At 46.7% G+C, this 26,516-nt stretch overlaps 1 protein-coding gene across 3 annotated transcripts in view; it reads left to right on the top strand.

Moving 5' to 3' along the window:
• The window catches only part of Smoc1 (SPARC related modular calcium binding 1), a 156,288-nt gene that overhangs the window by 98,083 nt on the left and 31,689 nt on the right, over positions 1-26,516 (top strand). For 2 of the 3 annotated variants that reach the window (XM_048415570.3, XM_048415568.3), the window contains exons 4-7: positions 6,155-6,254; positions 8,269-8,316; positions 22,044-22,133; positions 24,041-24,121. In XM_048415570.3, the coding sequence (XP_048271527.1) occupies positions 6,155-6,254; positions 8,269-8,316; positions 22,044-22,133; positions 24,041-24,121 (319 nt within the window). The remainder of the gene's footprint in view (positions 1-6,154; positions 6,255-8,268; positions 8,317-22,043; positions 22,134-24,040; positions 24,122-26,516) is intronic. The other variant, XM_048415569.3, reaches the window with a different exon arrangement.

Raw genomic sequence — 26,516 nt, 5'->3', positions numbered from 1 at the left:
AAATAGAGAATTCAATGATAACCTAATATCCAGAGTATAAGAAAGTAGGATTTGGGCAAAACAAAGACATGAAGCCAAGGTTCATGGTTCATTACGCTGCTCTGGCCATTAAAAATCCATTAGAATACTGGTACCATCAAAGGCTTCTAACACAAAGATCAGAGGGGAAACCCCTGCCTTAAAAAGATTAGGAATTGCTACAAAACTTCCTTGTACAGATGAAGTATCCACTAAGTTAAGACTAGGAGAAATTGTACAGTGGCAAAGTCTCCTGACCCATTTTTCCTCAATATTTCAAAAAATACTTGATCAGAGGACATCTTTGTCTCTGGCAATTCCTATTCACATTCCATAGTAACCATGTTCATCATACGTGCAAGGCAGAAGGAAAGGCACTGACAGCGGTCTCATGTCACCGCTGGAGGCAGAAGAAAGTGGGCATGCTTCAGAAGGAGTAGGTCCCCAGAGATGTGGGTGTGTGTTAGGAATCAAGGTAGAAAGACCAACAGCAAAGGCTTCTCTGGAAGGTGAGGTCCCACTCTCCTGAGAAGCTTCCAAAGAAAGAGCTGGTGGCCAGTGGGCATGTGTGATGGCTAGTTTTATGCCAACTTGACACAAGATATAGTTATCTGAGAGGAAGGAGCCTCAAATGAGAAGATATTCCCTGTAAGGTTGGGCGGTAGGTATTTTCTCAATTAGTGGTTGATAGGGGTTGTAGGTACTGTGTGGTCCTGGGTTCTATAAGAAAGCTGCTTAAGCAAGCCACGAGGAGCAAGCTAGTAAGCAGCATCTCTCCGTGGTTACTGCATCAGCTCCTGCCTCCATGTTCCTACCCAGTTTGAGTCCCATCTTGGCATCCCTCATGGACTGTGGCTTGAGATATGTAAGCCAAATAAATTCTCTCTTCCCCCAGGTTGCTGTTGATCATAGTGTTTCATCACAGCGATAATAACCCTAACTAAGACATCATGGAAGTCCCAAGGCTTTACTCAACCTCCATAAAATCCCTCTGATCCATCCTGGAGGGAATGCTCCTATCCAGCTCTTCTCTCTATGAGAATCATTTCCTCCATCTGCCTTCCTGGCAAAGAACAAGGCAAAAAAAAAAGCCTCAAATCCCTAGACCTCAGCATCTATAAACACCTCCTTTCTCCTTCTCTGCCTAGACTGGAGTAGGGATGGGAGCCGCACATCTTTATCTTTGGGCCTCTCTGAATGCTCACTTGTGAAATATTTGGGTTAGGTTGGTGAACTCTGAGGGTTTTTCCTGTTTCTTGGTTTCTGAAATGTTATGAAGACTGGGATTCTAATTTCCTGGGCTATTACTAACTAGTTACAAAATTTACATAAATAATTCTTCTATGAAAGGCTTTCCAAAGAGAGTAACTTTGAGGTCCCAATGAGGACTTGCAGAGATGACGAGGGACTGACAAGCTGTTGTCAAAGTCGAAGGTGGTATTTTCCACTTGGGGCTTGGCACCTGGGGGTGTCGGTTGCCATCTGCCTCTCTAGTTTTCTCCACACTCTCCTCCCACTTGTCCCTGTAAGCTGGTGTTTTCTCTGCCCACTGGTCACTCATTTGCCTTTGTTGGAAGTGCTGGCCTCCCACACTCTCACTGGGTGGTCAGGAGTTGGACTAATGTTGATGATTCGCAGGCTTAAAATAATTTCAGATTTGTCTTCATTTGGGTGGAGGTTGAACTGCAATATACCCTTGGCCTGTTTATGTAAAAAGACTTTTTGCCAATGATATTAAAGCACATGAGTCAGAGATGGAACTTATTTATCTAGGAGCACAGTGTTTTAAAGTTGCTGGAAGAACCAGTTATATCCAACAGGACCCTGGCAGCAGAAGCAGAAAGTAGCCTTATTTTGGATGGTGTACACTTTGTCTCCAAAGGAGGACCCTCCAGGTGACACTCCAGCCTCTGCAGGATGTTCTAGAGTGGGCTGGGAGCCATTTTCTGACAGTTTTGACAATTCTATGACAAGGTACTAGAAATGATCACTGGCTTTGTCAATTCCTCTTGGCCTGGGCATATCCTTTTAATTAAAGGTCAGGACTTGGTCAGTTAGAGATTCTCAAGAGACAGAGAGTATTAGTTATTAAGTTAAATTATAAATTTTCAAGGGGCGCTAAACTGGGCACACTTTGTGCTTTGGTTGTGTCTAGGTAACTTGCAGTTCAATAGAACACATGTCTATTGAATAAATATGAATAAAGTTCAGGAGCTGCGTTTCTCTGAACCAGGATTCTTACTTCCTGGGATGTTACTAAGGAGTTGAAAATTTGCGTAAATAATTCTCCTATCAAGGACTTACCAAGAGAGTGGCTGAATGCATCAAACAATTATTTCTATTTAAAATAAACTTCCTTCTCTGCCCAAACTTCCTCAAACTTTGCTGATTTCAGACCCCTCAGTCCCCGCACACTGGTCAGAGTATGCTCTTTGGTTCTCACCAGTTTGGTTCTGGCCTTTTAAAATGAATGGATAGTTTGCATATATACATTAAATATTAGAATAAACAACTAAGTATTTTTTTATTTTTATGTCTGTGTGTGAGGCACGTATGCCTGCTTGTGTGCATGTGTGTGTGTGCGTGTGCGTGTGTGTGTGTGTGTGTGTGTGTGTGTAGATTTGATGTTGAAGCTGGGAGTCTTCTCTGGCCACTTCTCCATTTTATTCATCGAGGCAGAGTCTCTCAGTCGAGCTCAGAGTTCACTGGTACAATTAGTCTAGCTAGCTGGTTTGCCCTGAGATTCCCTGACTTTGCTTTCAGAGTGCTCGGATTACAGATGGGCTGTCCTCCCCGCCTATGGACACAAGTGCTGGGGCTCAGAACTCTGGTCTTCACGTTCGGTGCTTCCAGGGCAAGCTCTGTAACCACACGCCTGAAACAGCTAAGTTCCACTGGTCCTGACCTGCTGACGTCTGTACTTTATTCATATTACGTCATCAGCTCCCCGACAACCGAGATGGCTGGTATTACTATTACCTCCCCCCTTTAAAATACAGCTATCCGAGCTTAGACTGACGGGATAGCTACAGACTCCCCCCTCCCGCCCCCCACAGCTTCTGTTCTGCAAACATCGAAAAACACTCCAAGGCAACTTAAAATCTCTCGGTTCGAATCATGGGTGATCAATCTCTTTAGGGTTCTTTCAGCAAAGAGGTCTTGCTGAGCTACCTTATCAAGTCCCTCAATCTGAGACCCGGCTAGAGTCCTTGGGTCCTCTTTTGCTTCTTCCTGCTGCCACCTCCTTTTAACACAGCTGGGTTATGCCCCAGACCTCAAAGAAATGGAGCAGCATTCCTCATTTGCTTGTAGTTTCATGGAATTTGGAAGCAACTCCCAGCCTGAAGATTTTGGGTTTTGGTTTCTTTTTTTCTTGTGTGTGTGTGTGTGTGTGTGTGTGTGTGTGTGTGTTTTCCTTGTAGTGTGGTTGGAAGAAAAAGCTGAGGACACGGGGGAGAAAGGATTGTGTTTGGTTCTGTCTGCCTGGCTAGGGGACTGGCTAGCTGTGCCCATGTGCACACAGGCAGACAATGGGTACACTGAGTAAGAATGTGGCCTGTGGACCCTTGGGCTATGAGGTCAAATGGTGTCCCCTGAAACAAAGCTCTGGGCTTTGCCTTTTATTCATGTGTCCCGTTCTGCCCTAGTAACCTTAGGCAGAACTCTGTGCATGCTCAACCATATTGTCCCTGTTGCAACACACAGCATCTGGCCTGAGGCACGGTCTCGGATGTTGCTTGGTGCACAGTCCTCATGTGAGAGCCTCAGCAGTGGGCTTCCAGGGCTTAGGAGTGAGTCCGCTTGGCATCTCAGGCCTTGGGACAGTTCCCCAGAGGTGACTATTGGCCAAAGTGGAGAAAGCAGCCAGCCAGATCCCATTAGTCCCGTTTAAATGCTGCTCTGGATAGGACTGAGCTCTAGGAAGCACCCCCTGCAGGGCTTATGTGATCGGCAGCAGAAGCCAAGTTTCCAGAGGCACTTTCCAGCCTCACCTGTGGAGGTTCCTGGAGGCGGTCTGGCCCGGGGAGATACCTGGCAGGTGTTCCTGGTATGACTGAGAACAGAATCACTGCTATGGCCACTCCAGCCTTCACTATGTGCCAGGTATAAGACTACCTCACCAGGGGCCCCCAGCTTAGATAGTCATTACCCGCATTACACAGAGGAGGCTCTAAGAACTGGTAATGCACCTTATCTGTTACGGGCCAGATGAGGGTTCGATCCCTGGCCTGTCTTGATTTCTTTGTATTCCACCATTACTCTCACTGGGATAGTGCTACCAAGCCTGGGATGTTGATGGTGAGTGAGCATCTCCGGATCTCGGGTGTCATCGTGTGATAAGGTGAAGAAGGAGCAGAATGGGGCTTGGGTTTGTGCACTAGGCAGTGTCCCTGCAGGGATGTGAGTGAGTGCTCCATTCAACAGCAACCCTGATATCTGTGAACAGGCTCTGGGTGAAATAACTTGCCTTGAAACAACTTGGAGGGGTAGGGAACTTATTGTGTCTGATACCCGCACAAGAATACAATGCTTTCCATAGCTTTTTTGTTTTGTTTTGTTTTTGTTTTTGCCTTAGCGATAACTTCTGGCTCCCAATCAGGCTGTCTGCAGTCTCCTTTTACTATCCCTCCCCACTCAGTTTGCACGCAGTCACTGCCTGGCCTCAATTCCAACACGACCTTGATCCCAAGTGGCACCCCCCCCTTTTAATATCTTTACAATTGGCACACATCTTATCCTTGAGATAGACACTCAATGTGGTATGACTTTTTAAATTGATGTTGCATTTTAGAGTCAATGGGAGACTGAGAATGGAGGAAATATGAGAATCCATGCCTTCATTCAACTCATCAGTCACCTGCGATAGATGTCAGCATCGTTCTAGATTCTGGGGACTCTGAAACAATGACTTTGCAATCGTTGAGGTTTTAATCTAGAGCGGCAAGATGGACCTGCCGGATCAACAGCGGCTCGGGCTCGCTAGCTTGCCATGGGAAGGGCTCTGAATTTGCAGAAGGGCTTGGAGAAAGTGAGACTGGCTTTGAGTATCATGGAGGGGAGCAGAAGGATGAGGAAAAGGTTGGGAAGAGGCGGCCTGAGACCATGGTGTTGCAGATAAAATGAATGGCTGGGGCTGACAAAGACTCAGAACCAAGAGAAATGAGGCTGTGTTTGGGAACATCAAAGGGCTCATTGTGGCCAAAGTGGAGAGTGTTTGTGGGGAGTTGGGTGTAAAAATGACACCAGAAGGGTGGGCAGGGACAGATTGTTAGGAACCTTTAAGTATCATGGAATTTAGTTTAATCTTTATCTCGAGCCCAAAAGTGAACCAGCGAGGAGCTTTATGCAAGGCAATTTGTCTTGATAGAGGGTTAGTAATTCTTCAGAGAAAACAGATGGAAGCGGGCGGTGGGCAGGATGGGAGAAGGTGGGTAAGGTAACAGCTGCTGGAGGACTCAAGAGCTACTCTGGAAGAGTGAAAGAAAGCCTCATTTTAATTAACCGTTCCCAGACTGCCCGCTCTGATCCTGCAGGCTTGATGATCACCCTGTGGTGCTAGAAGCTGGGCTTCTAGTAGACGATCCTGCAGGCACAAGGGGGCTCGGTGCTTGTCTTAGGAGAGCTGTGTTCTCACCGGACAGGCTTATGTTGCTTACGTCACTGTGTTACTTATGAGAAAAAACAGTGTTTGTCTCTACTTGTTCAAGGAGGGCCCCACCAATCCCTAGTGGTGACATTGCCACAGATACTTGCCAGATTAGTTCACGGCTCAGGTGATTTTACAGTTGGATGGCGTACAGAACATATGCCAGCTCGGGGAGGGGGAAAGTATGGGAACTGGAGAAAGCATCCCAAGGGAACCACAGAGGACCTTTCCCCATAGGCTGTCAGATGCTAATTGGAGTCATGAGAAAGAAGCAGGTAATGGCTGTGGCTGCACGCAGGGGTCTTAAAGCAAACACGACATCGATGCTGGGTCCACCTGACTGTTCCACCTATGAGAGATGTCCTGGGACAGACGTGGGAGTGGGAGGTGGGAGGAGATTTTCTGATGTGTGGATGTTTGGAAACGTGGCGAGGGATGATTGACTGTGACCCGAGACTCACGACTCTCCTTGTCCACTCTCCTGAACAGGTGCAGTGCCACACTTACACAGGGTACTGCTGGTGTGTCACCCCGGATGGGAAGCCCATCAGTGGCTCTTCTGTGCAGAATAAAACTCCTGTATGTTCAGGTACCGTAGGAAGGGGTGGGAGGAGAGACTTGGTTGGGCCCTCAATCTTATAGGCAAACCTTTAGCAGGGTGGTGTGGGAAACGAGCCCAGGTCAGAAGGTTCCACTCTTCTTGCTCCATAGTCGGCTCAGTGAAGAGTGTCTATCAGTGTATATTTATTTATTTTGAGTTTTTGTTTCTGGTCCACCATTCTTTTTCTAAGTATTGACTATAGTCCCTTAGATCTGAGATGACATACATCTAAGATTTTGTTGTTCTTTGTTGCCTGTAGTGGGCCTTGAAGTGCGTTATTGGTATTTGTTTTGAAGTTATGTGAGAGTTCAACACCAAAGGCTTCGGTGATTGATTAGTGATGTCTGTCATGGACACAGGCAAGGAGAGTATTAGCTTCTCTCCCACATCTGTGCCATCCTTGAACATTGTAATGCACAGCAGTGGAAGATTGTTTTGACAGTGAACCAAATGTCTGGCTGGTTGTCTGTAGACACCAAGTGTCACAGCGTCTCCTTGAATATTCTGACTAGTGGGTACTAGATCTGGAATGGATCTGACATCCTTTGTTCTTATGAAGTGTTTCTGATAATTAGACAAGTTTGATAACGATCCATTGGGTTGATCCATAGCATAGAAAAGATTATGCTTCTGCTCCCAACTTTGAAATCTTACAGAGTTTGCCATTAGGTCAGTTTTGTGGGATTGTGGGTATGGACCCATACAAGCCCCATGGTTCCTCCTCATTAGTAACTCTCTTAAGGTCGCCCTTAAAACAGTCATTCTCAACCCATCCACTATGTGTGGGGCTTGCATTTTACTTATTCCCAATTTTAAATGCAAGCAAAGTATAAAACATTATGCTAAAACATAGTTCCAGAGGCCCTCCGTCTACGGTAAGTTTTCCCTGGTTTTTAAATTTTTAAAATAAAATTTGTTCTCTTTAAAACAAAACAAAACAAAACAAAGCTGGTCCATCTGTTTAAAAAGGAAAGCAAGTGGCACAGGCAATAGGACTGTATGTAAGAATGTATGTTAGGGATCAAAATTTACAGGCCAGAAGGGAAGTTTACTTTATTTGTGGTTTATACAGAAACTAGAAACCTTAATTGGGTTAGGGCGAGGAGGGGCAGGACTTGGCCCTCCTTGCAAATGACCTGGAATGCTTCATTTAAAGCAAACAAATGTATTAGACACAAGCCCCCTTCAGGATAACAGAATCCTCAAAAATCTAGAGCAAGGAGAAGGAGTGTAATGTGGACCAGAAAGTCAGGATTCCCACTTTTCTCTCATGAGCAGAATCTCCACAGAGGTCTTTCTGTGGAGTGGGTTTTGTCTTTGCACATCTGATTTGGGCTCTAAGGAGCAGGCAGGTGCCCCAGAGCCAGGCCTGGATGAAGCGGGCATGCGGCATCCCAGAAGAGATGGGGCAAATGTTTGGCCAGCATACATTGGCTGTGTATGCCTTGAAGAACAGGCTGTGTCTAGAAAATTGTTTCCATGCCTCAGACTGTTTGGCCCATTCAGTACAATTGGGGCAACAATTTTCTAGTTAACGCAGATGGAAAATCACCGATTTCCTGCTCTGACCAGCAAGGGGTGTCAATCATTGCATTTTCAGCAAGAGGGGGTTTCACCAGTTGGTCCTGGTGACTGGGTATGGGTCAGAGCACGGAGCTGGTGAGGAGAGGAGGTGTGCAGGGGTGTATAAGTGGAGAACAAACACTGGAATGTTTGAGTTACATGGATGTGGAATTTTGTAAAAACCCAGTCAAGATTGGTTCCAGGGAACCTGGGAATCATAGTTCATCTCAAAACAGTCTGGGTTATCAGTGACATTGACATTAAACAAACCCCACTTGACATGCATGTGCACACTAACTTTGTATATAATATCCCCGGTGTGTATACAATACATATATACATGACCATGTGCTCATGACATCAGGCTTTGCCAAGGTTTGACGGAAACCAACCACAGTGCGATCTGAATGTTGTGCTTCTGTTTCCTCTCTCGTCCAAGGTCCAGTCACCGACAAGCCCTTGAGCCAGGGTAATTCAGGAAGAAAAGGTGAGTGGAGTTTCATGCTTCGTCTAAATGTTTGCTTCGAAAACCAGTGTGAGCAGGGGTTCTTAGCTGAGAGAGGAGGAGCCTGGGGTGAAAACTAAACACACTTCACATTCCCAGTGTCCTCCCTGAAGCACTAGAGGTAAGGAGGGCCCCGACAGTGATGATGACCCAGATGTCACTGTTTCTGAGGAAGGAGTGAGAGTGTGGGGCACAGAGTTGGGTAGGGACCCTTATGGGAGTGCCCTGTGGATCTCTGCTCTCTGGGAAGTTCCGTTGGCCAACTACCAACAGATTCAGCATTCAGTCGAAGAAGAGGATCAAGGTAGGGTACTCGTGCCCACCCTTGGCCTTCCTGTGTGTAAACTCACTTGAGTATCTTCCCCTGACATTTTCCTTGATGGTGTGTCTAGTACATACATCTAGAGTCTCTTCTGAAGACCAGGCTGACTTCATGGGTATGCGGCCAGTTTACTTGTCCTTAAATTCTCAACCTTGTTTATTTGATGGCAAGAGGGTGGTGGCGTGTACACAGGGCCAGAGGAGACACGTGTCCTATGAGTGTCTGCCGCCTTGGTGGTGGCGTGCACACGGGGCCCGAAGAGATACATGTCCTATAAATGCCTGCTGCCTTGGTGGTGGCGTGCACAGGCCCAAGGAGAGACATGTCCCATGAGTGTCTCCTGCCAGGCCTTGTTACCTCAAAGCATCACATAGTTTGTAAGATGTTTACAATTTGGCATCCATAGCAAGCTTAAGGTTTTGACTATTTTATTTAAACCTAGAACAACACTAAACAGCAAATTAAACACTACTATTACAAGTTGAGAGAGAAGAGAGAGAGAGAGAGAGAGAGAGAGAGAGAGAGACTTTGGTAGAGAGGGTAGAGCTTTCTGTTTCAAGCTTCTAATGACAATTTTATCCTCTCTTTTTAACAAGGGCCCACATTTTTTATTTGAGTTGGCTTCGTCTATTTTATACAGCTAGTATTTGTCTGAGGGCTGTTTAGTGGACCCTGGCCTGCAGCACTGGTTCCTGTAGGATGTGGCCCACCCTTTCTAGCTTGGAAGACAGTGTGAGGCCTTACAACTGCTGCTCCTGAGATAGTGCGCACAGCGACCCGGAAGACAGCTAGCTCTCCATTTTGTCGTATGTGCAGATGCAGTCAAGTTCCCCCTCTACCTCAGACTGAAGTGGCGGCTTCCTATCTCACCTAGGCTCTGGAAGCTGCGTGCTCCTAAGAGTCCCTCAGTGGGGAGGGTACTGTGAGCCAGTGCACAGTTCACCATGTGCCACACGGAGGCAAGGGTAGCCACTGCACAGAGGGTGGAAGTTCAGGATCAGAGAAGCTGTTGCCCGGTGATGTGGTCCTCTAAGTGGAAGGTGGTATCACCACTGACTAAAACAATGTGCCCACAGGTGGGTGGCTTCTCTTCTCCTGAAGAAGGAAGGTGGGAAGAAGGGAGCAGATACCTTGCCAGGTCCTTCCCAGATCTGGGGATGCAACTGGGGCTGCTATGGTGGGACAGTGGGCATGGGGGTAGGGATGTCTTTGTAGAGACCTGAAGTTACCAGGACTGTCAGTGGCATGTGCCTGGAGGGTTTGGGAATACGAGCTGCTTTCATTCTGCCTGCTGCAGGATGGAATGCCCCAGGAGCCTCACATTTGTTTCTGAGGACCTCTTGGCAGAGAAAAATCTGTTGACAGGCATGTAAAACTGACCACCCATCAAAACTGAGCCTTCCCATCGAAAGGAATGGGGGGAGGTGCGAGGAGCTTGTGAAGCTTGCTGTCCAGAAAGGCTGCCTGGGAGATTCCTAGTGGCTGTGGCCTTGCCCTCCACGGGTAACAATGATAGATAGCTCGTGGTCACCCCGGCGCCTTTTGAGCCAGCTGGGAGAGGGCAGGTGGAGTGCAGATGGTATTTCAGTAGAGAGCAGTGGACACCCTTTGTCCCCTCAGACCAGGGTCAGCCAGCAGTTCTGGAGGAAGCCTCAGGGTAATGCAAAGAATAAAACTTCCCCCCTAGGGTAGTGGTTCTCAACCTTCCAAATGCTGTGACCCTTTAATACCTACGGCTTCTCATGTGGGGGAGACCCCCAACCCTAAAATTATTTCATTGCTACATCATAACTGTAACTTTGATACTGTTATGAATGGTAACGTAACTATCTGGTATGCAGGCTGCCTGATATGTGACCACCAAAGGGATCACGATCCACAGTGTTGGGAATCGCTGAACTAGCGGGAGAAGTTACTATCAGTTCCCAACTCTTCGCTTCCTTGCCTTACTTCCTCCCGCAGGGTTCCATGGAGGCAAAGCACAGGGCAAGTGGCCAGTGAGTGGGATGTGTTTGGTCCCCCTCTCCTCTGGAGATCTGAACTCTGCCCTGGGGTCTCATTTCCCCTCCACTTGGAGGATCAATTTAGGTACAGGACCCGCTTTCCTTTGTCTGACATAGGCGTATGGAGAAGGCAAGGTTGGGCCACCTGTCAGAAAGGCCACTTGAAGTCACACCTGCCTAGGAAGGCCGAGTTTGAATGGGGACAGAGTGTGAGAGGGCATTTGTAATATCCTGTGTCGACCTGCAGAGGTTCCTCTTTCAGCTTCACTTAAGAATGGAATGTGCTCTGCGGGGCCGCAGGTGGGACCACACAAAGGCCCCTTGTCTGAGCCCATGCCCACATGTGGCTTCTCCCAGAAGGCATCTCTCTAGAGTTGGGGCTTGCCAGCCAAAGGACGTTGGCCTGGCCTCTGGGAGCGTAAGGGGTATGGTTGGAAAGGAGGTGCGGCCATGGGTCTGTGGGTGCAAGGGATGTGGGTGCAAGGCAGGGATGGGACCCAGCCTCTCTCTTCCCCGAAGTCTCTTGCCTTCTTGAATTTGCCCCACTGATGGGCTGGGGAGGATCAGTTCTCTCTGCCTGGAAGGAATGAAAAGACGCATTGTGCGACCGACCGCTCCGAGTCTGGTCGCCAGCCAGGAATTAGGCCTTGGAAGGAGAGGAGGAGAAAGGCAGGGTGTAGGGAGCTGGGGGTGGAAGACCAGAGAGATAGCGCAAGGGAGGGAGGCCAGGCGGCAGCAGGTCACTGCTGCCTGACCAGGCTGGGGGGTCTGGGTTCACAGGTGTGGGGCCTGAGGGAAGAAGTGGGGGAGGGGGGCACTGTTATCTTCCCCAGATGCACGTGCTCAAGGAGGGGAGGAGGGTCACAACTTCAGACTATTTACTTAATCCCCTGGAATGTCCCCTCTTCCCTCTGTTCTTTGTACCCCTTGCGTTTAACGGACTCCTTTATGGGCACATGTGTGGTAATTAACACATGCGGTGTGGGTCCTGGGCCATGTGTTTGAGTTTCAAATATCCATTGATCTGAGGCAATCCCATCCTGCTGCCCCCTCCGCTTCTCCTTTGGTCCTGGTCCTTGAAGACAGATGGGGGTGGTGTGTGTGTGTGTGTGTGTGTGTGTGTGTGTGTGCGTGTCTGGGGGTTGGTGCACACATGCACTTGCGTGTGTTGTATTGACGCCATGGAGGTGTATCTGAAGAGGACGAGGACCCCAGGCAGTCCTCTGTTTGGAGGTTTTCACTGGTGCAGTCCAAGTGCAGGTGACTGGGAAGCAGGCTGTGTTTCCTGGCCGCCATTGCTCAGGAGTCGCCTGTGGTGAAGCCTGTGGGTTTTCCCGACCTGTCCCTTTTTGGGGTTGAGATGTGAAGAACTGCAGGTGTGCTTACAGGGGGCTGCCTGGCTGCACTGCCTGTGAGGTACCAGGATGACAATTCTCAACCTCTCAGAAGGGACACTGGGGAGTGGTAAAGGCTGGTGGAGGGGAGGACCCCAGACAGCATGTGCAAAGTGGTTTTTAGTGGCTCTCAGGAGTGCTGCCTTCCCCTCCCCGCAGCTCAGAACCACGGAGTCCTTGGAGCTGACACTGCTGTGACAAGCAGCACGTGAAAAACGAGGGCCATCGGAGAAAACTTTCCAAAATTTTCTCATTTTTCTCTGAGAGGTCTGGCAGTTTGCTATTTAACAAAAGTGAGAAAGAAGCAAAACCAAGAAGAATCTCTGCTTAAATTTTCCTTTAGGGAGTTCTGTATTTGTCAAGCCAGTTTCAGAATAGGGTAGAGAGCTCCCAAAGTCCAACTCACCTTTAATTGGCAGGGAATTCTCTTTAATCCCTTATTGGCCACTCCACAGTGTGTGCCGTAAGGAGTGAGTCACATTTCTTTCCCCAAGGTCTCTGTCTATGTCTCTATTTTTGGATGCTCTTGTGGAGTCTGGTCTGCAGAATGGTGCCATCCTGGGACCTGTGCCCCTCAAGAGGTGGATCAGAATGTACGGCTGGGTGATTTAGGGCAACAGTTGGTCCCAGGTAAAATGGACACTGCAGCCTTCAGCCTTGGTCTCGCAGTCGGGGGCAAGGGCAGTGAGCACACCGGAAGGAGGTGTGTCCCAGTTCCCTAAGCCTGGTTGAGGGATATGTGCATATGATTTTAATCTGTACTGCATTTAATAGTGGAGACAAGCAACAATTGTGTATATACCCACTCTAATACTATCCTGCTGAACAGAAAAATGCAATCTCCAATGCAGGGGATGCAGCCCTTGGCTCTCTGTATGCATGTTGCTGCTGCGTTCTATGCTCTATGCCACCTTTCAGAGCTGGGTATGTTAAATGCCAGCTTTGTAGAGCTCAGTTTCAAATGGTGTGCACAAATGAGCATGAATGCCTGTGCACATACAATGTCTGTCTCCTTTCCACAGTTGCCCATTTTCCCTGCTTGGCCCCAGTTTCAGTCCCCTGCCTCATAGCTCAGCCCTTAACTCCAGATGACTGAAGGGGTGATTGTCCGAGTCTGAATCCCTGTCGTATCTCATCTCGAAGGACTGAAAGGAATTGGAACTTAAGGATCTGGGAGGGCTTCACACTCAAAAGCGTATTTGGGTCCTTGGTGATATTAGCAGCTGTTGGTACTTTATGCACGCTGCTTTTATTGAGTAAATGCTCACTTGGAACTTGCTAGGCTCCTGTTTGTTGCAGCCACTGAGGCTGTAGTCGTGAGTGAAGATGTTAAGAACTCCAGCCTCACTTTGTCGGCTCACCCGGCCTGTTAGGTTCTCAGCCTTTTGTGATGGAGAGTTTTCAAATGGACTTGGAGCTTCAAGGGGCCAGCAGTTTCTAAGTTCTTAGAACGGGTCACTTCTCCAGGGAAGAAAAGGTGGGTGGCCTTTCCAAACAGCTCTGACTGGTAACTGTGTTTGTCAGTCTCTGAGGAAAGACCCTGAGAGGGGCAGCCTGGAACGAATAGAGACCATTAACAAGTGCTTGTACCCTTTGGCCGATACTTCCCACCCTCTGGCTGATTCTTCCCAGAGCCCCAGAGGTCCAGGCGAGAGAACTCAGACAAGTGGGAGTAAGCATGCTTGCTCATTGGTCCAGAGTGAAGTCCAAAGTTGAGAACACCACCTCAGAGACAGACAGGAATGAGGCTATGTGCTTGGATGTGTCTCCAGATCATTTCTTGTTCATTAGTCCCGGATCTGAGGGCCACGCAGCTCCTGCAGTGACAGCAGATGGACTGTCATTCCCAGGTCTCACTGGGCTGATTCTGCACCTGCGGGAAGGGAGGGATGAGGTGCAGGACTACTTATCATCACATTTCCGTGCAAAGGAAATAGATCAGAGTAGATAAAACACTTTTTGTTTTTTAAAGAAAAGGTGGACGGAATAATTTTTATCTGCTTTAAGACATAAAACTGTGACAGTTAAGACCGTGTGGTGTTGGTGGAAGAGCAGATAGACCTAAGTGAATGGAGAAGAGAGAACCGAGAAACACCTACAGCAGACTAGATGTCTGATGACAGACAAAGACAACTCAGTGCAGGAAGACAGGTCACTCAGCCAACGGTACTATAGCAACTGGCATCCACAGACCAAACACACCATAGAAAGGCAGAGGGTGAGAGATGCTGGCTGCTCTTCCAGAGGACCTGAGTTCAGTTCCCAGCACCCGCATCTTTAGGTACCTCCTAACACCAGTAACCCCAGCTCCAGCAGATCAGACACTATCCTCTGGTCTCTGTAGACACTTGTCCAACACAGACACATGCGTAGATGCCTAATTAAAAATAGAAAAACCCAACAAACAAACAGAAAAATTGGAAAGTTCTTAAAACCTCTACCTAAATGTTCTGCCTTATAAAAAATTAATTCATAGTGGATCATAGTTTGAACTGTGGAACGGAAAAGCTGCAACAACTTTTCAAAGAGTCCTCGTGAGAAATTTTATCATTCAAGATGTGCGGAAATATTTGCAAAGCTTATGCCGGAAACAGGACTTGTATCGAGAACATACAAACAGCTCTATAAACGCAACAGTTACAAAAGCTTTTAGTGAACAAGTGGGCAGGCTCTCTGCACAGACGATCACCAAAGCAGTCCTGCAGAGGGCTAAGAGCTTGTGGAAGATGGTCAAGGTTACAGGATATGCAAGTGCAGACCGTGGTGAGCTGACACGGTTAGAAGGGCTAAGAATGATCCTCATACTAAGTGCTGGCGAGGTGACACCAAAGCTACCTCCCTCCTACACTGCTGGTGAGGATTTGAAGAGAACAGTCACAATAGAAGATGCTTGGAAAAGTCCTCCCCTCCTCTTCCTCTCTCCATCTCCCCTGCTCCCCTCCTCCTTTCTTTCCTTCATTCATTTGATAGAGTCTAACTATGTAGCTCAGGCTGAATCTTTCATTCTTGCGTCTATGGCTTTAGCCTTCTAAAAATTAGGATTAGAGGTGCAAGCCACCATGCCTGACTGGAAGAAAAAAAAAATCTAAGCATTATACTTAACCCTAATTTATCAATTATGTTTCTGATCAATTATTTTAGGAAATAAAGATCCTTAAGATCTTTATTTTAAGGATCCACAAAATCACCCATATGTAATACATATCAGCTTTATCTATAATGCCAAAATAGAGACAACCCAAATGTCCTTCGGCAGGGGAAATGAGCTGGGTCACATATGCAGTACAGATGATACTGACAGAATATGTAGCAGCTACTCAGGAAGGTCTCAAGGGTACTGTGCAAAGTGTGCTCGTGCATGCACACATACGCACGCACAAAGCTGATTTCAGATCAGATACTATGCCATTCCATTGTTACAACGTTCTAGAAATGACAAGACATGATAAGATGGAGAACAAGTGAGGAGTTGCCAGGTGTGGAGGAGAGGAAGCCCATGGTAGCCCTTGAGGTGAAGGTGTAGTTCTCTATGACTCTGATGTGACCTGAATCTGTATGCGGACAAAATAATTCAGAGCTGCACACACACAGACAGGTGCATGGGAAACTGCTGAGGTCTGGATAAGGATGGGCGATGCCAATATCAGCTTATTGATTTTGTACTATAATTTTGAGCTTATGTAATTAGTCACCCTTTAGCATCCATGCGGGGGAGGGGACGGGATTGGTTGTAGATCTCCCCTGTGCATCCTAGCCTAGCTTTGAACTTCTGATCTTCCTGCATCTCCCTCCCAAGTGCTAGGATACAGGTGTACACAGAAGACTTGGCTTATGCAGTGCTGAGGACCAAACTCAGGGCTTTGTGATGCAAGGCATACACTCTACCAGCCAAGCTGCATCCTTAGCCTGTGCTAAAGTCCTCATAGAAACTGTAATATGACGTTGTGTTTACGTAAACTTAAGCACATCTTTTGACGACAAAAGTTTTTAAAAAGTTAGTTCAGAGATCTGTGTGAATCTGGTCTTCAGCTGACTTGGTGTTACAGGTACCTCCTCCTCTGCCTCTTCCTGCTTCTCCTTTCTCCTCAACTTCCTTTTCTTTCTTCTTGTCTATCTCTCCTGTGCATTCTTAGCTAGCCTTGGGATTTTGTTCTTATTCAGAGGGACGCATGACTTGAGGGTATGGGGAAAATACTTGTGAAAGCTAGCTTTAAGCTTGTTCTTAAGTTGAAGAGGAAGTGTTTGGGTGGATGGGAACCACTGTAAATAGACCTTTCACTCTGGAGTTTGAAGTGCCCAGACGCTTTCTGCTTTCATGGGTCAGCACAGGGACAATGTTCATCCAGCTTAAGAGCATCATTAACCAGGGACCATGCCTCTCAGGAGATGCTGAGGCTAGCCAGCTCTTCACCTTCCTGGTGTGATCTAGGCCAGCTTCCTAAGAGACTTCTGTAATCAGAATGCCCGAAGAAGTCACCTTTACTTCCATACTGAACCTTGAATCACATAAGTTTGGTCCCTGCACAAGCAAGAACTTCTAGTCATACCAGGCTTTAGTTTATTCCAACAAGAGATAGACAGTGATGTAATCAAAGAAAATATAGGAGGGTCACAGTAGTTGACATGGGTTGAGATGAGTTCAAGAATCTGAGGGAACTTGAGCTTGTTGAGGAACCTTCCAAATCTCAAGCTGGGGTAGGGGTGTGTGTGTGGAAGTTGCTGGTTTTTTTTTTTTTTATTTTTTTCTCGTTGCTCAACACTCTACTTCGGGAAACCCCAAGAGATGCCATTAATACAGATTCCTCCTCTGGCCCCTTTGACACACTTGCTTTTGAAGGACCTGGAAGAGAAAGCTCTTTGTATGTGGTCAGAATAAACTCATTGTACACCCAGACAATTAACTCCTCAATGGACTTGCCAGCCCCTTCAAAGGGCCAGCCCTGCTTCCCTGGATCCCTTGGGCTCTATTCAGCCCCTTAAGTGCACCAATGTTTTGGGGTTTTTATTTTGTTTTGTTTGTTATTCTGAAAAGTCTTTCCTTGAGAATAGTCAGAGCGGATCAACATTGTCTTCAGCCCAGCATTTATCTCCCCTTGCCAGCGAATGTCAATCAGAAATCAAAAAGCCAAACAGAGGACGCTTTGAACAGTGTCATCGGGGGTCGAAGTGACTTCCAGCTGTCTGTGCGTGGGCCAGGCCTTCTCGCAGGGGAGGAATTGTGCTGTCACACACACCCACTGTCTTTATAGGCTCCCAGAGCCCATGCAGGGGCTGCACCTGCAAGGACAAGGCGTGAGTGGGGGCTGGGCAACCTTGGAAGGCCAAAGGCAGTGGCTCTGGGGTTGGGCAGTTTCCAAAGCTGCTTGCTGCCTCTGAGGCCTGGCTTGCGCTGGAACTCGCTTCTCCTTTCATCTGCCTGATGGCGTCCTCCTTCCTGGCTGATGGTGCAGGTGGGAGGCCGGAAGCCACCTGCCAGAAACTGAGCACTGCAAGATTGGATCCTGGGATTGTGGTTGCTGGTCCTAACTCACCCTGGAAGAATTCTCTTGTTTGCCTTATTTGTCTGTTTATTTTTATTTTCTAATTTGTATTTTTCTCCTTCCCTATAAGAAAAAATATGTTTGAAACCCTCCTCTGTTTGAAACACTGTTTCTCTGTCTGGAAGATCATTTTGAAATCAAGGAGAAATAAAATCTATTTGAGCTCAAAAACAAACAAACAAACAAACAAATAAAAAAACAACCAGAATAAGCTCCAGGCATGAAATTATCACATACATAAGTAAACTGAGATTTAGACATATATCTTTAAAATATATGGATGAGTTCTCTCCCTCTCCAATTTAACCACTGATCTAATGCTGCCACTGGGTGCTTTTTCTGCTAGTGACTCTGACACTCACTCATTTTGGCTCAAAGAACTTTTATTGAAATGTAACTTACTAGAAAAACAAACACTCCACTCATTCTAAATGTAAAAATCCAGTGAATTTAGCAAATTCCTAGAGTCACTATTCTATTACCAGAGACAATTTCCATCGCTTCCCTGCATGGGAAGTTTTTATAGTTTATAGCCCTTCCCAACCTCAGACTCAGCATCCATGGGGCTGCTTGCCTTCTCGATGCACGGACGTTTGTACATCTGTGCTGTCTAAATGAGTCCTACCATAGGCAGGAGTTACAGCTTGTCTCCATCTATTATGTTTTTGAAGGTCATCGGGTGTATATTTTCATGTTTTAGTATTTATTCCTTTCTATTGCTGAATAGTGTTCCTTTAAATGGGCATGTCATAATTTATATGCTTATTGGTTGATAAACATTTGGATTGCTTAAAACTTTGAGACTTTTTGGGTCAGTAAGATGGCTCAGTGTGTAACGGGGCTTGCTGCCAAATCTACAACCCAAGTTCAATCCTTGGAACTCACATGGTAGAAGGAGGGAGAGACTCCCACAAATTGTCCTGTGACTTCTACTTGGCATCATGGCATACATGTGCCTTCCTCTTCCAACAAATACATACATACATATAAAAATCCAAATTAAAAGCTTCTATATTTGCTATATTTGAGTAATGCTACTACACTTGTGTACATGCCTTTCCTAGAGCATTTCTCTTTCATAGATTCCCAGGAGTGGAATTTGAAAATTGAATTGGTGTTCAGTTTTTTAAGAAATTGCCAAATCATTCTTCAAAGTGGCTGCCCAGTTGTATATTTCCACCAATGGTGAACAAAGGGTTCCGTTTTCTCCACTTCCTTGCCAACACTTGTTATTATCTGTCTTCTAGTTTAGCCTTTCCTGTATGTACTTAGTGGTATCTTTTGGGGTCTTTGGGTTTGTTTATTTGAGAGAGGAACTTGTTGTGTAGCCCTAACTTATCTGAAACTTACTGTGTAGCACAGGCTGGTCTTGAATGTGTGTTAATTCTTCTACGTTTGCTTACAAATGCTGGGATTACAAGCAAGTACCTTCATTGTGTTTATTTGTACCTCCTAATGATAAATGACATTGCACATGATTAGTGTGTTAATTATCATCTCTGTGTATATGTGTGTGTACATGTATGTGTGTGTGTACATGTATGTATGTGTGCGTGCGTGCATGTGTGTGTGTGAAATGCTTATTAAAGTATTCTGCCAAGGTTTAAAATAAAGTTGTCATGTTATTAAGCTGCAAAGTATATCTAATTTAAAAACTTTGATAGGTTCTTAACTTCACAAATCCAATCTTAAAAGTAAGCAATTCAAATAAGATGGTCAGTACGCATGGAGCCGAGGAACTCCTTCAAGAGTAGTTTAGGGTTGTTCACACCCACAGAGCGCCAGTGTCCTGACGCTTAGTAGGTGGGCATCTTTCATGTGGAACAGACGATACGGCTGCCCAGACAGAGTGAGGGGTTTAGGTTAGGCCATGTACGGATGTCAACAAGAACCAGTGTGAGGTCCCCCTAGGGATCTGGAAGCCAGGACCCAGTGTGGGGCCTGGTGCTTCTCCAAGGATTACCAGTAAGCAGAATGGCTGTGGAACTTGGACCCAAGCCTTGAACCTATGTTTATTAAAAAAGAAAAACAAAGCGAAAACCTGTGCTTATTTGGTCAGAAACCAGGTGCCCAGGTGCCCGGAGATGATGGTTGGAAGGTTCTGTTGGATTTGGCGTGGCTTCCTGGCTTTGGGGTGTGCTGGCACCTAGACTTTTCTCACTCCATAAAGCTTTCCGTCGGGGCCTCTCTGCACAGAGCAGCTGTGCCTCTTCACCCTCAGTGACCCTACCCAGCAGGAAGACTCAGTCCCCTGCCTCAGCTTCATGCTCGGTGGGCTTCCGTGCCGAGGTCTGAGGTTCCCCGGGAAGCCCTCCTTGTTCTCCGCAGACCTTCTGTGCCGATGTCTAGACCAGGTGCTCAGACCCAGGCTCTCATCTGGATGCCAGGAGAAGGAGGCAGGCTATTTTTAGCTATCATGCTCCAGACAGAGAGCTAGCTCTCATGTAGACTCTTTAATGTCTACATCAAATGTGAAATATTGCATACCCTGTTGAATCTGGACACTCACTGTTAACTTCTGACCTCCTGCTCTTCCTTTGTTAGCTCTGGAGGCTCCTAAAGTGAAGCCACCCTGCGTGGAGGGGGCTGAGTATGCTGTGCAGTCACACAGAAGGCTGCATCTGGCAGAAGTGACCAGACCAGATGTCACTGTCAGGGGACGCCACTCAGTGGCTTGTTGAATTCAATGGAAGGAGGTGTTAATAGAGTCGGGGGGGAGCAGTGCTATTTTTTTTTAAATGACATTGTGTAGCTCTGTTTGCTGCTAATTCTCCCTCAACGATTTCCAGATCAAGTTCACACGGTTTGAAGTCAAAAGATGCCCGTTAGGGAATCCAGTTTGAGGCAAATAAGATATTCGGTGTGTTTAAGTCCTTAAGCCTCTTTCTTCTCTGTCTCATTTCTTGGAATGGTTGTCAGATAGTTCGGGTTTGCTTTGGCCCCAGTGAGAGTTGGGTCTTGGTGTCAGCACAGGACAGTGATACCAGGGTCGGGTGTCACTCACAGGACTGTCAGATTGCTGGCCTCAGCCTCTGGGGAGGGCATGGGTCTCCAAGGGTTGACACCAGCGAGAGATCTGAATTATTCTCTCTCTCCCTCCTCTGATAAAATACAGAGATGGGGGGGGGATCGGGGAAGACACGAGGGGGTGGGACACTGTTATTACTGGTTGTCTAATTGGTGTCTCATGGATTATCTGAGAGCCAGGCTTCTTTATAAATAGTTAATGCCCAGAGAACGTAGCACATAGTGTTCCATTCTAAATGATCTCTGGGGGGTCTTGGTAGGAGAACAATGTGGTGTAATCATCAAACTGACTGAAACAATAGTGCTCAACCTTTCTCTTCCCCTGAGGGAGAAAACAAAGAAAATCTCTAAACTAGTCGAGCTAGACAAGATAACTCCCTCCTCCTTTACGGGGAGTGGGTGGGTGGGTGGAACAGTGGCTTCTTAGGGACTGAGAAAAATGTACTCTTTTTTACACATATAGTACAAATGGGTGCATACAGTACAAGACTGTGTATTTATTATCTTCTATCCTCTAACATTTTCTTAGGAGGTGATTGGAGAAAATGGTCTAAAAATACTTCTTCAATGGGCAATAATGAAAACGGTTGCAAAACACGTCTCTAAACTGAGGGTTTGGGGGCTTTGATGAAAACATAGTCCTGGTAGGTAAATAAACAAAGTCCTGACACAGGGAAGTTCCCTTGCTCTGCAGAAAGAGCTGCCCAGGGTACTGAGTGATAAGCACTGGGACTTCGCTACTGGGAGCATCCCACTCCCATCATCGGTGATAGAAACCTCAAAGGGAGGCCTGGGTGATCTCAGCAATTTCCTGTGTTGTTTCCCTTCCCGTTCGCTGACCTGCTGCTGGGAATTTCAGCGTGCGCTGCTTCGCAGTGTAAATGTTCACTGGGCGGCCCTTGCCCCTCTAGTGTGCGGGAGAGAGCAATGCTTTCCAGCACCTTTATTTAAGGCAAGGATGGAGAGGCAGCTAGGAGCCTGGAAGAGAGTAGCGCCCTGGTCTAAGCTTTTTAACCAGGGCCCTTAGGGAAAGGTTCGAAACAGCTTGCCTTGTGCTGGAAGATGGAAATTAAAGTGGAGACACCAGGCTCTCAGGCCATAGGCCCGCCAGTGTTAGCCTGCCTAGACAAAGCTCAGGCCTCTGACTGCAGGAGAGTCTTCCCACCCTATCCGGTTGTGGGGTGTGGAAAGAGTCCTACAGAATCCTCAGTGTTATGAGACACGGACCTCCATTGCTGTGAGTCCCGACTCCTTGTGAGTCCCCGGGATGAGCACACACCTGGATTTGCTTTATCGCTTTCTCTCTGGCTCTGCTTCTTTCCTGGCCTCTTCCTCCTTCCTCTTCCTTTTTCTTTGACCTTGTACAAACCCCAACCAGTCAACAGTTCTGGAGAGTAGATAGCATTTACCTCAATAATGGTAGTCTCTTTTCGTTTCTTTTTAACTCTCAATTCAGATGATGGCTCTAAGCCCACACCCACGATGGAGACCCAGCCTGTATTCGACGGCGATGGTAAGCCATCATTTTCCTTTCCATTTTATATGTTTGTTTAAGTCTCACTATTATTTTTTTCTTTTTTTCATTTCAGAATTGGGTAAGATATTACCTTTACATGTTTGTTTAAGTTCCCATTATTATTTTTTCTTTTGTGATTGTAATTTTTTTCCCCCAGTGCAAGCTGGTTTGTCCCAACCTTTTAAAAAATGCGAAGCCTCCAAGTGATTAGTGCATAGTCTCTACTTCTGGAATGGCCCTCTGTTCTTGCCAGGCTTCCTGCCTGTAGCCCAATATCCAACAAAAACATGGTTTAGACAGACCCTCAAAGCTGCCAAGACCAGGGAGTCATGGTGAGAAAGGCCGACGAGGGCAGTCGGTCGTCGGGAGCACGTGACTCAGCACTTAGAACTGCCCACTCTGTGCCTGGGCTGGAGGAGGGGTAACAAGGAGGTATAGAAATGTCTTCCTCCCACTACAACCACTAGAGAGTTTCATGAACTAAGTTCTAGGTCCTGGTCCTAGAACTAAGTACCATGATAGATATTTAAGGAAGAGTTGGCGTCATTCTGGGGAGAGTTGGGAAGACACGGGACTTGAGCTTTCAAGCAGAAAGGAGGAATCAGGGTATTCCAGAAAGCAAGGACTGGCCAAGAACAAGGAAGGAGGGAAAGGTGATGGGTATGGGCCACCATCAGGGAAGTAGGAGTAAGAGATTGGCAAGTGGAGCTGGCTTGGTGAGGGCACAGGGATTTGGGAAGTTGAACTAAGACATTTGGGAGAAACATTCCAGGTTAAGGGCGATAGTGGATGATGGCCAAATAAAGGCCAGGAGTCCCTGGGGTCAAGGCCAGTGAATTGGAAGTGCTGGGGTGCAGAAGCCTGGCCCATGTTCAAGGCCGGGGGGGCACTTGGGCTTCTGTTCTGCAGGGAGTTTACCCAGTGCTCCAGATTCCCGCGACAGGAATAGGAAGTTTGGCAGAATCAGGTTTCCAGAAAGTGTGACGATGAAGTTCAGCTTTCAGCGTACAACCTATAGCCAGATGTCAGCAGTGCTCAGTGGAGAGTATCTGGGCCACGAGAGAGTAGGACAGAGAAATGAAACAAAACCATGCCATGGCAGCATGGCTAGGGATGAGCCTAGGGTAGGCTCAGCTCAGCAAGAACTGAAAGGTGAGATCAAAATCCACAAACATCCCCGTCACTAGAAAACCTGAGTCCTAGGGGATTTGGTGGAGGATGGAAATTCGACATTTTGCTGCTGTCATTGAAGATCTGGCTGCTGCATGGTATGTTCAGGATCAGGATTTCCACATTCTCAGTCTGCTTGGTGACCCTGGTACCGAGAGTCTGCAGTGCCCTGGGGCACCCTAGATGAAGGTGCTTGATGGTGTGCTCAGCTTGACTGTGAGAAGGGGTTGGAGTATGTGTGAGACTCACTCCTCTCTCCTCACACGAAGCAGAAGCCCAGCGGGCTGAATCTGCCCTGCTTCAGCTGTTTCCTCTAAAATGGTCTCTGCGGTGTGTTTGGCATCCGTTTGTTGATTTATCCCCTTTAAATCTTCTCCCAGGGAAGCAGCTGAGAGGGACTTGGCTTGGCCCATGTTCCTCACCTCCTGGGATAATATTTTTATTCCTTGATGGAGTGGCTTGGTCCCTCTGGATTCTGACTACTCTGTGTCCCAGCACAGGATGCCCTGGTTGTCTCTTAAAAGCTGGTGGCGAGCTGCGCTTCCGTCACAAGGAAGAGAGAGTGCATTGGCCCTGGGCTGAGGTTGATGTGCCAAGAGGGAGATAGCTGAAGCTTTGATGCATAGGCCTCTGGAAAGCTTGTTACAAGTCTGGGTTATACTCCATGTTGCTTTCTGCTCTCTGCCCATGTATGCACATACTTTTTCTCTCTCTTGTGTTTTTTTTTCTTCTAGAAATCACAGCTCCTACCCTATGGATTAAGCACTTGGTAATCAAAGACTCCAAATTGAATAACACCAATGTAAGAAATTCAGGTAAATAATCTTCCTTTGATTATGTATGTATTCAACTCCTGGTCCCTGGGTGCCCCATCACTGCCCCATGACTACTCCTTATGTGGGTTTGTTTTCTTTTCTGCTTCCTTCCTTCCCTCTCTCTCATCTGCCTTCCTTTTCCCTTCCTCCCCCCTCTCTCTTCTTCCTCCTCTTCCTCTGACTCCTTTTCTGAGACAAAGTCTCATTATTTAGCTAAATTCGATATCAAACTAGTGATTTTTCTACCCCAGCTTCCTCCCAGCGCTCAGCTGGGGTTGTGTCACTCTGCCCAGCTTTATCGTGTGGTTTGGGACAACTTGTATCTTCTTCATCTTCTGCAGCTGTAAAATCTGATGAGTTTGTCTCTTCCAGCTTTTATTTTCGTCTTTTATCATAGCCCAGATCAACTTTTATGAGTCGTTGATCTGTTTGGATGACAAATTTTGTCAAGATGTTTTTAGCAGTTTGATTGACTTTCTAAATGCCACACAGGAGAATTTGAAAGAAGCAGGCTGGGCATACAAAAGTGGGGCTTCCAGCTTCAACAGACTTAATTCCTCTGTTTTGAGGCATTCAAGCTGCTTACAGTCTTGCCCTTCCTGTTTTGATCATTTGAGGTCTCAGGAATGGTCAGGGTTTTGGCACCGACTTAGCAGAAAGGTGATGACTTTTGAAGAGTGATCACATTCGTAGGATTTACTTGAAACATGATTTGCCACCAACAAAGATCAAACCCAACCGAGTTCACTGGCCGTCGGTCAAGACTAAATATTCACCAACAGAAAATGTCCTAGCAGACCAGAGCTGAGGTATTGTCGGGGAGGATCGTTCTTTCGCTTAAACCATTGTAGTGAGAACTAGCTAGCACTTGGCATAATTTATGTGCTTGGCTGAGTCTAACTTAGCCATATCCTTCCTTTATTAGTGTCAAGGACTACGGACAAAGGATTCCTGCCTTTCCTGCCTTTGAAGGGGCAGGCAGTGCTGTCCTTGGCTCCTCTAGTTTGCTCCTGTACCAGCTCTGTACTATAGGTGGCAGTATGGAGGCCAGAGTTCAGGGAAGGAGACAAAGAGATGAATGGTGGGCTGGTCAGTGTTTCTCTGTGTGGTTGGCTTACTATTTGATGTAAAATTGAGGTATAGGATGGGATGGTGACATAAAAGAGGCCCTGTGAATGGCCTTGGGCAAGATAGAATAGTTAGCAGTTAAAGCACAGGCTTTGGAAGTAGCAAAACCTAGGTATAACACACAGAGAGTGACTCTAGTCAGATAGATTTCCTGGGCCTCAGTTCTTACCTATAGGGTGGGACATGGTCTGCCTCTCAAAAGGCTCACTACGCTACGTTATTGTCTGTATGTTTTTTGACTGTTGCCTGGCTAGATGATGAATTGTTCTGTGCATGCATTTATTACTGTTAACATTGATGATGACAATACCATGAGGCTTTTGGTGGTTCTATGCATGCTATGACCCAGTGGATGCTATGTAGGTATTTTCCTTCTGACATATATCTGTATCTCTTGATTTTGGGGATAGCACTTTGATATATAGTCCAGGGTAGCCTGGAACTCACAGTCTTCTTGCCTCAACTTCCTGAGTGCTAAGATTACAGATGTAATTGCCATACTTAGCCAATGACAGTGCTTATTGCAGTTAGATGAAGGAAACAAGGGACACATGTCCTTCTGAAGTGTATTAAAGTGACAGCGTCCAGTTCTGATTGTGACCCCTACTGGTTTATGTAGTTTTCTGTTGTACAATCATAGGGTCATGTTGAAATTGTTTCTAGGCAAGTACAACTATCTTCCTCTTGTTGTAGTGGCCCAGCCACCTCTATTTCCCATAGTTGGTGACTCTATAGGGTTAGTATATAGAACAGGAGAGTTGCAGGAGAGTTAATTGCTCTTTAGAGGAGACACATCAAGGAAAATGATGGCTTTGGTTTCAGTAATCGCTTAACAGATTATAATATTCTCTGTCATTATCACCTGGCCATACTGACTGATACCTGTCGATCTTATTGATGGATTCAGATATAAAAGACATGGCTCTGCAAGAGTATTTAGCAGATAGATAACAAATGGCCACCTGACTGTTTTTGCAAATAAAGTTTTATTGGGCACAGCTACACTGCTGTTCTAGACCCTTTTCACCCACGAGACCAGGCTTGAATAGCTATCCCAGAGCCTGGATGGCCTGCAGAGCTTAAGATATTTACTTTATGATCTTCCACAGAGAATATTTTCTGACCCCTGGGATCCACGGTTGAATAGGGCATTTGAGTGGGAGGTACATGCCTAGACTTGTCTTATTCAAGGTTTTTGGTCCCTTCATAGAGCAAGCAGATGTAGGGGCTGTGACTCCTGAGGAGTTTTCTGATGCTCCAGGTAAGC

This window comes from Myodes glareolus, chromosome 11 (assembly GCF_982192425.1).
Source record: "Myodes glareolus chromosome 11, mMyoGla1.1, whole genome shotgun sequence".
Taxonomy (NCBI): Eukaryota; Metazoa; Chordata; class Mammalia; order Rodentia; family Cricetidae; genus Myodes; species Myodes glareolus.
The sequence above is the reverse complement of the archived record's forward strand: the minus strand, read 5'-3'. Positions and strand labels throughout refer to the sequence as shown.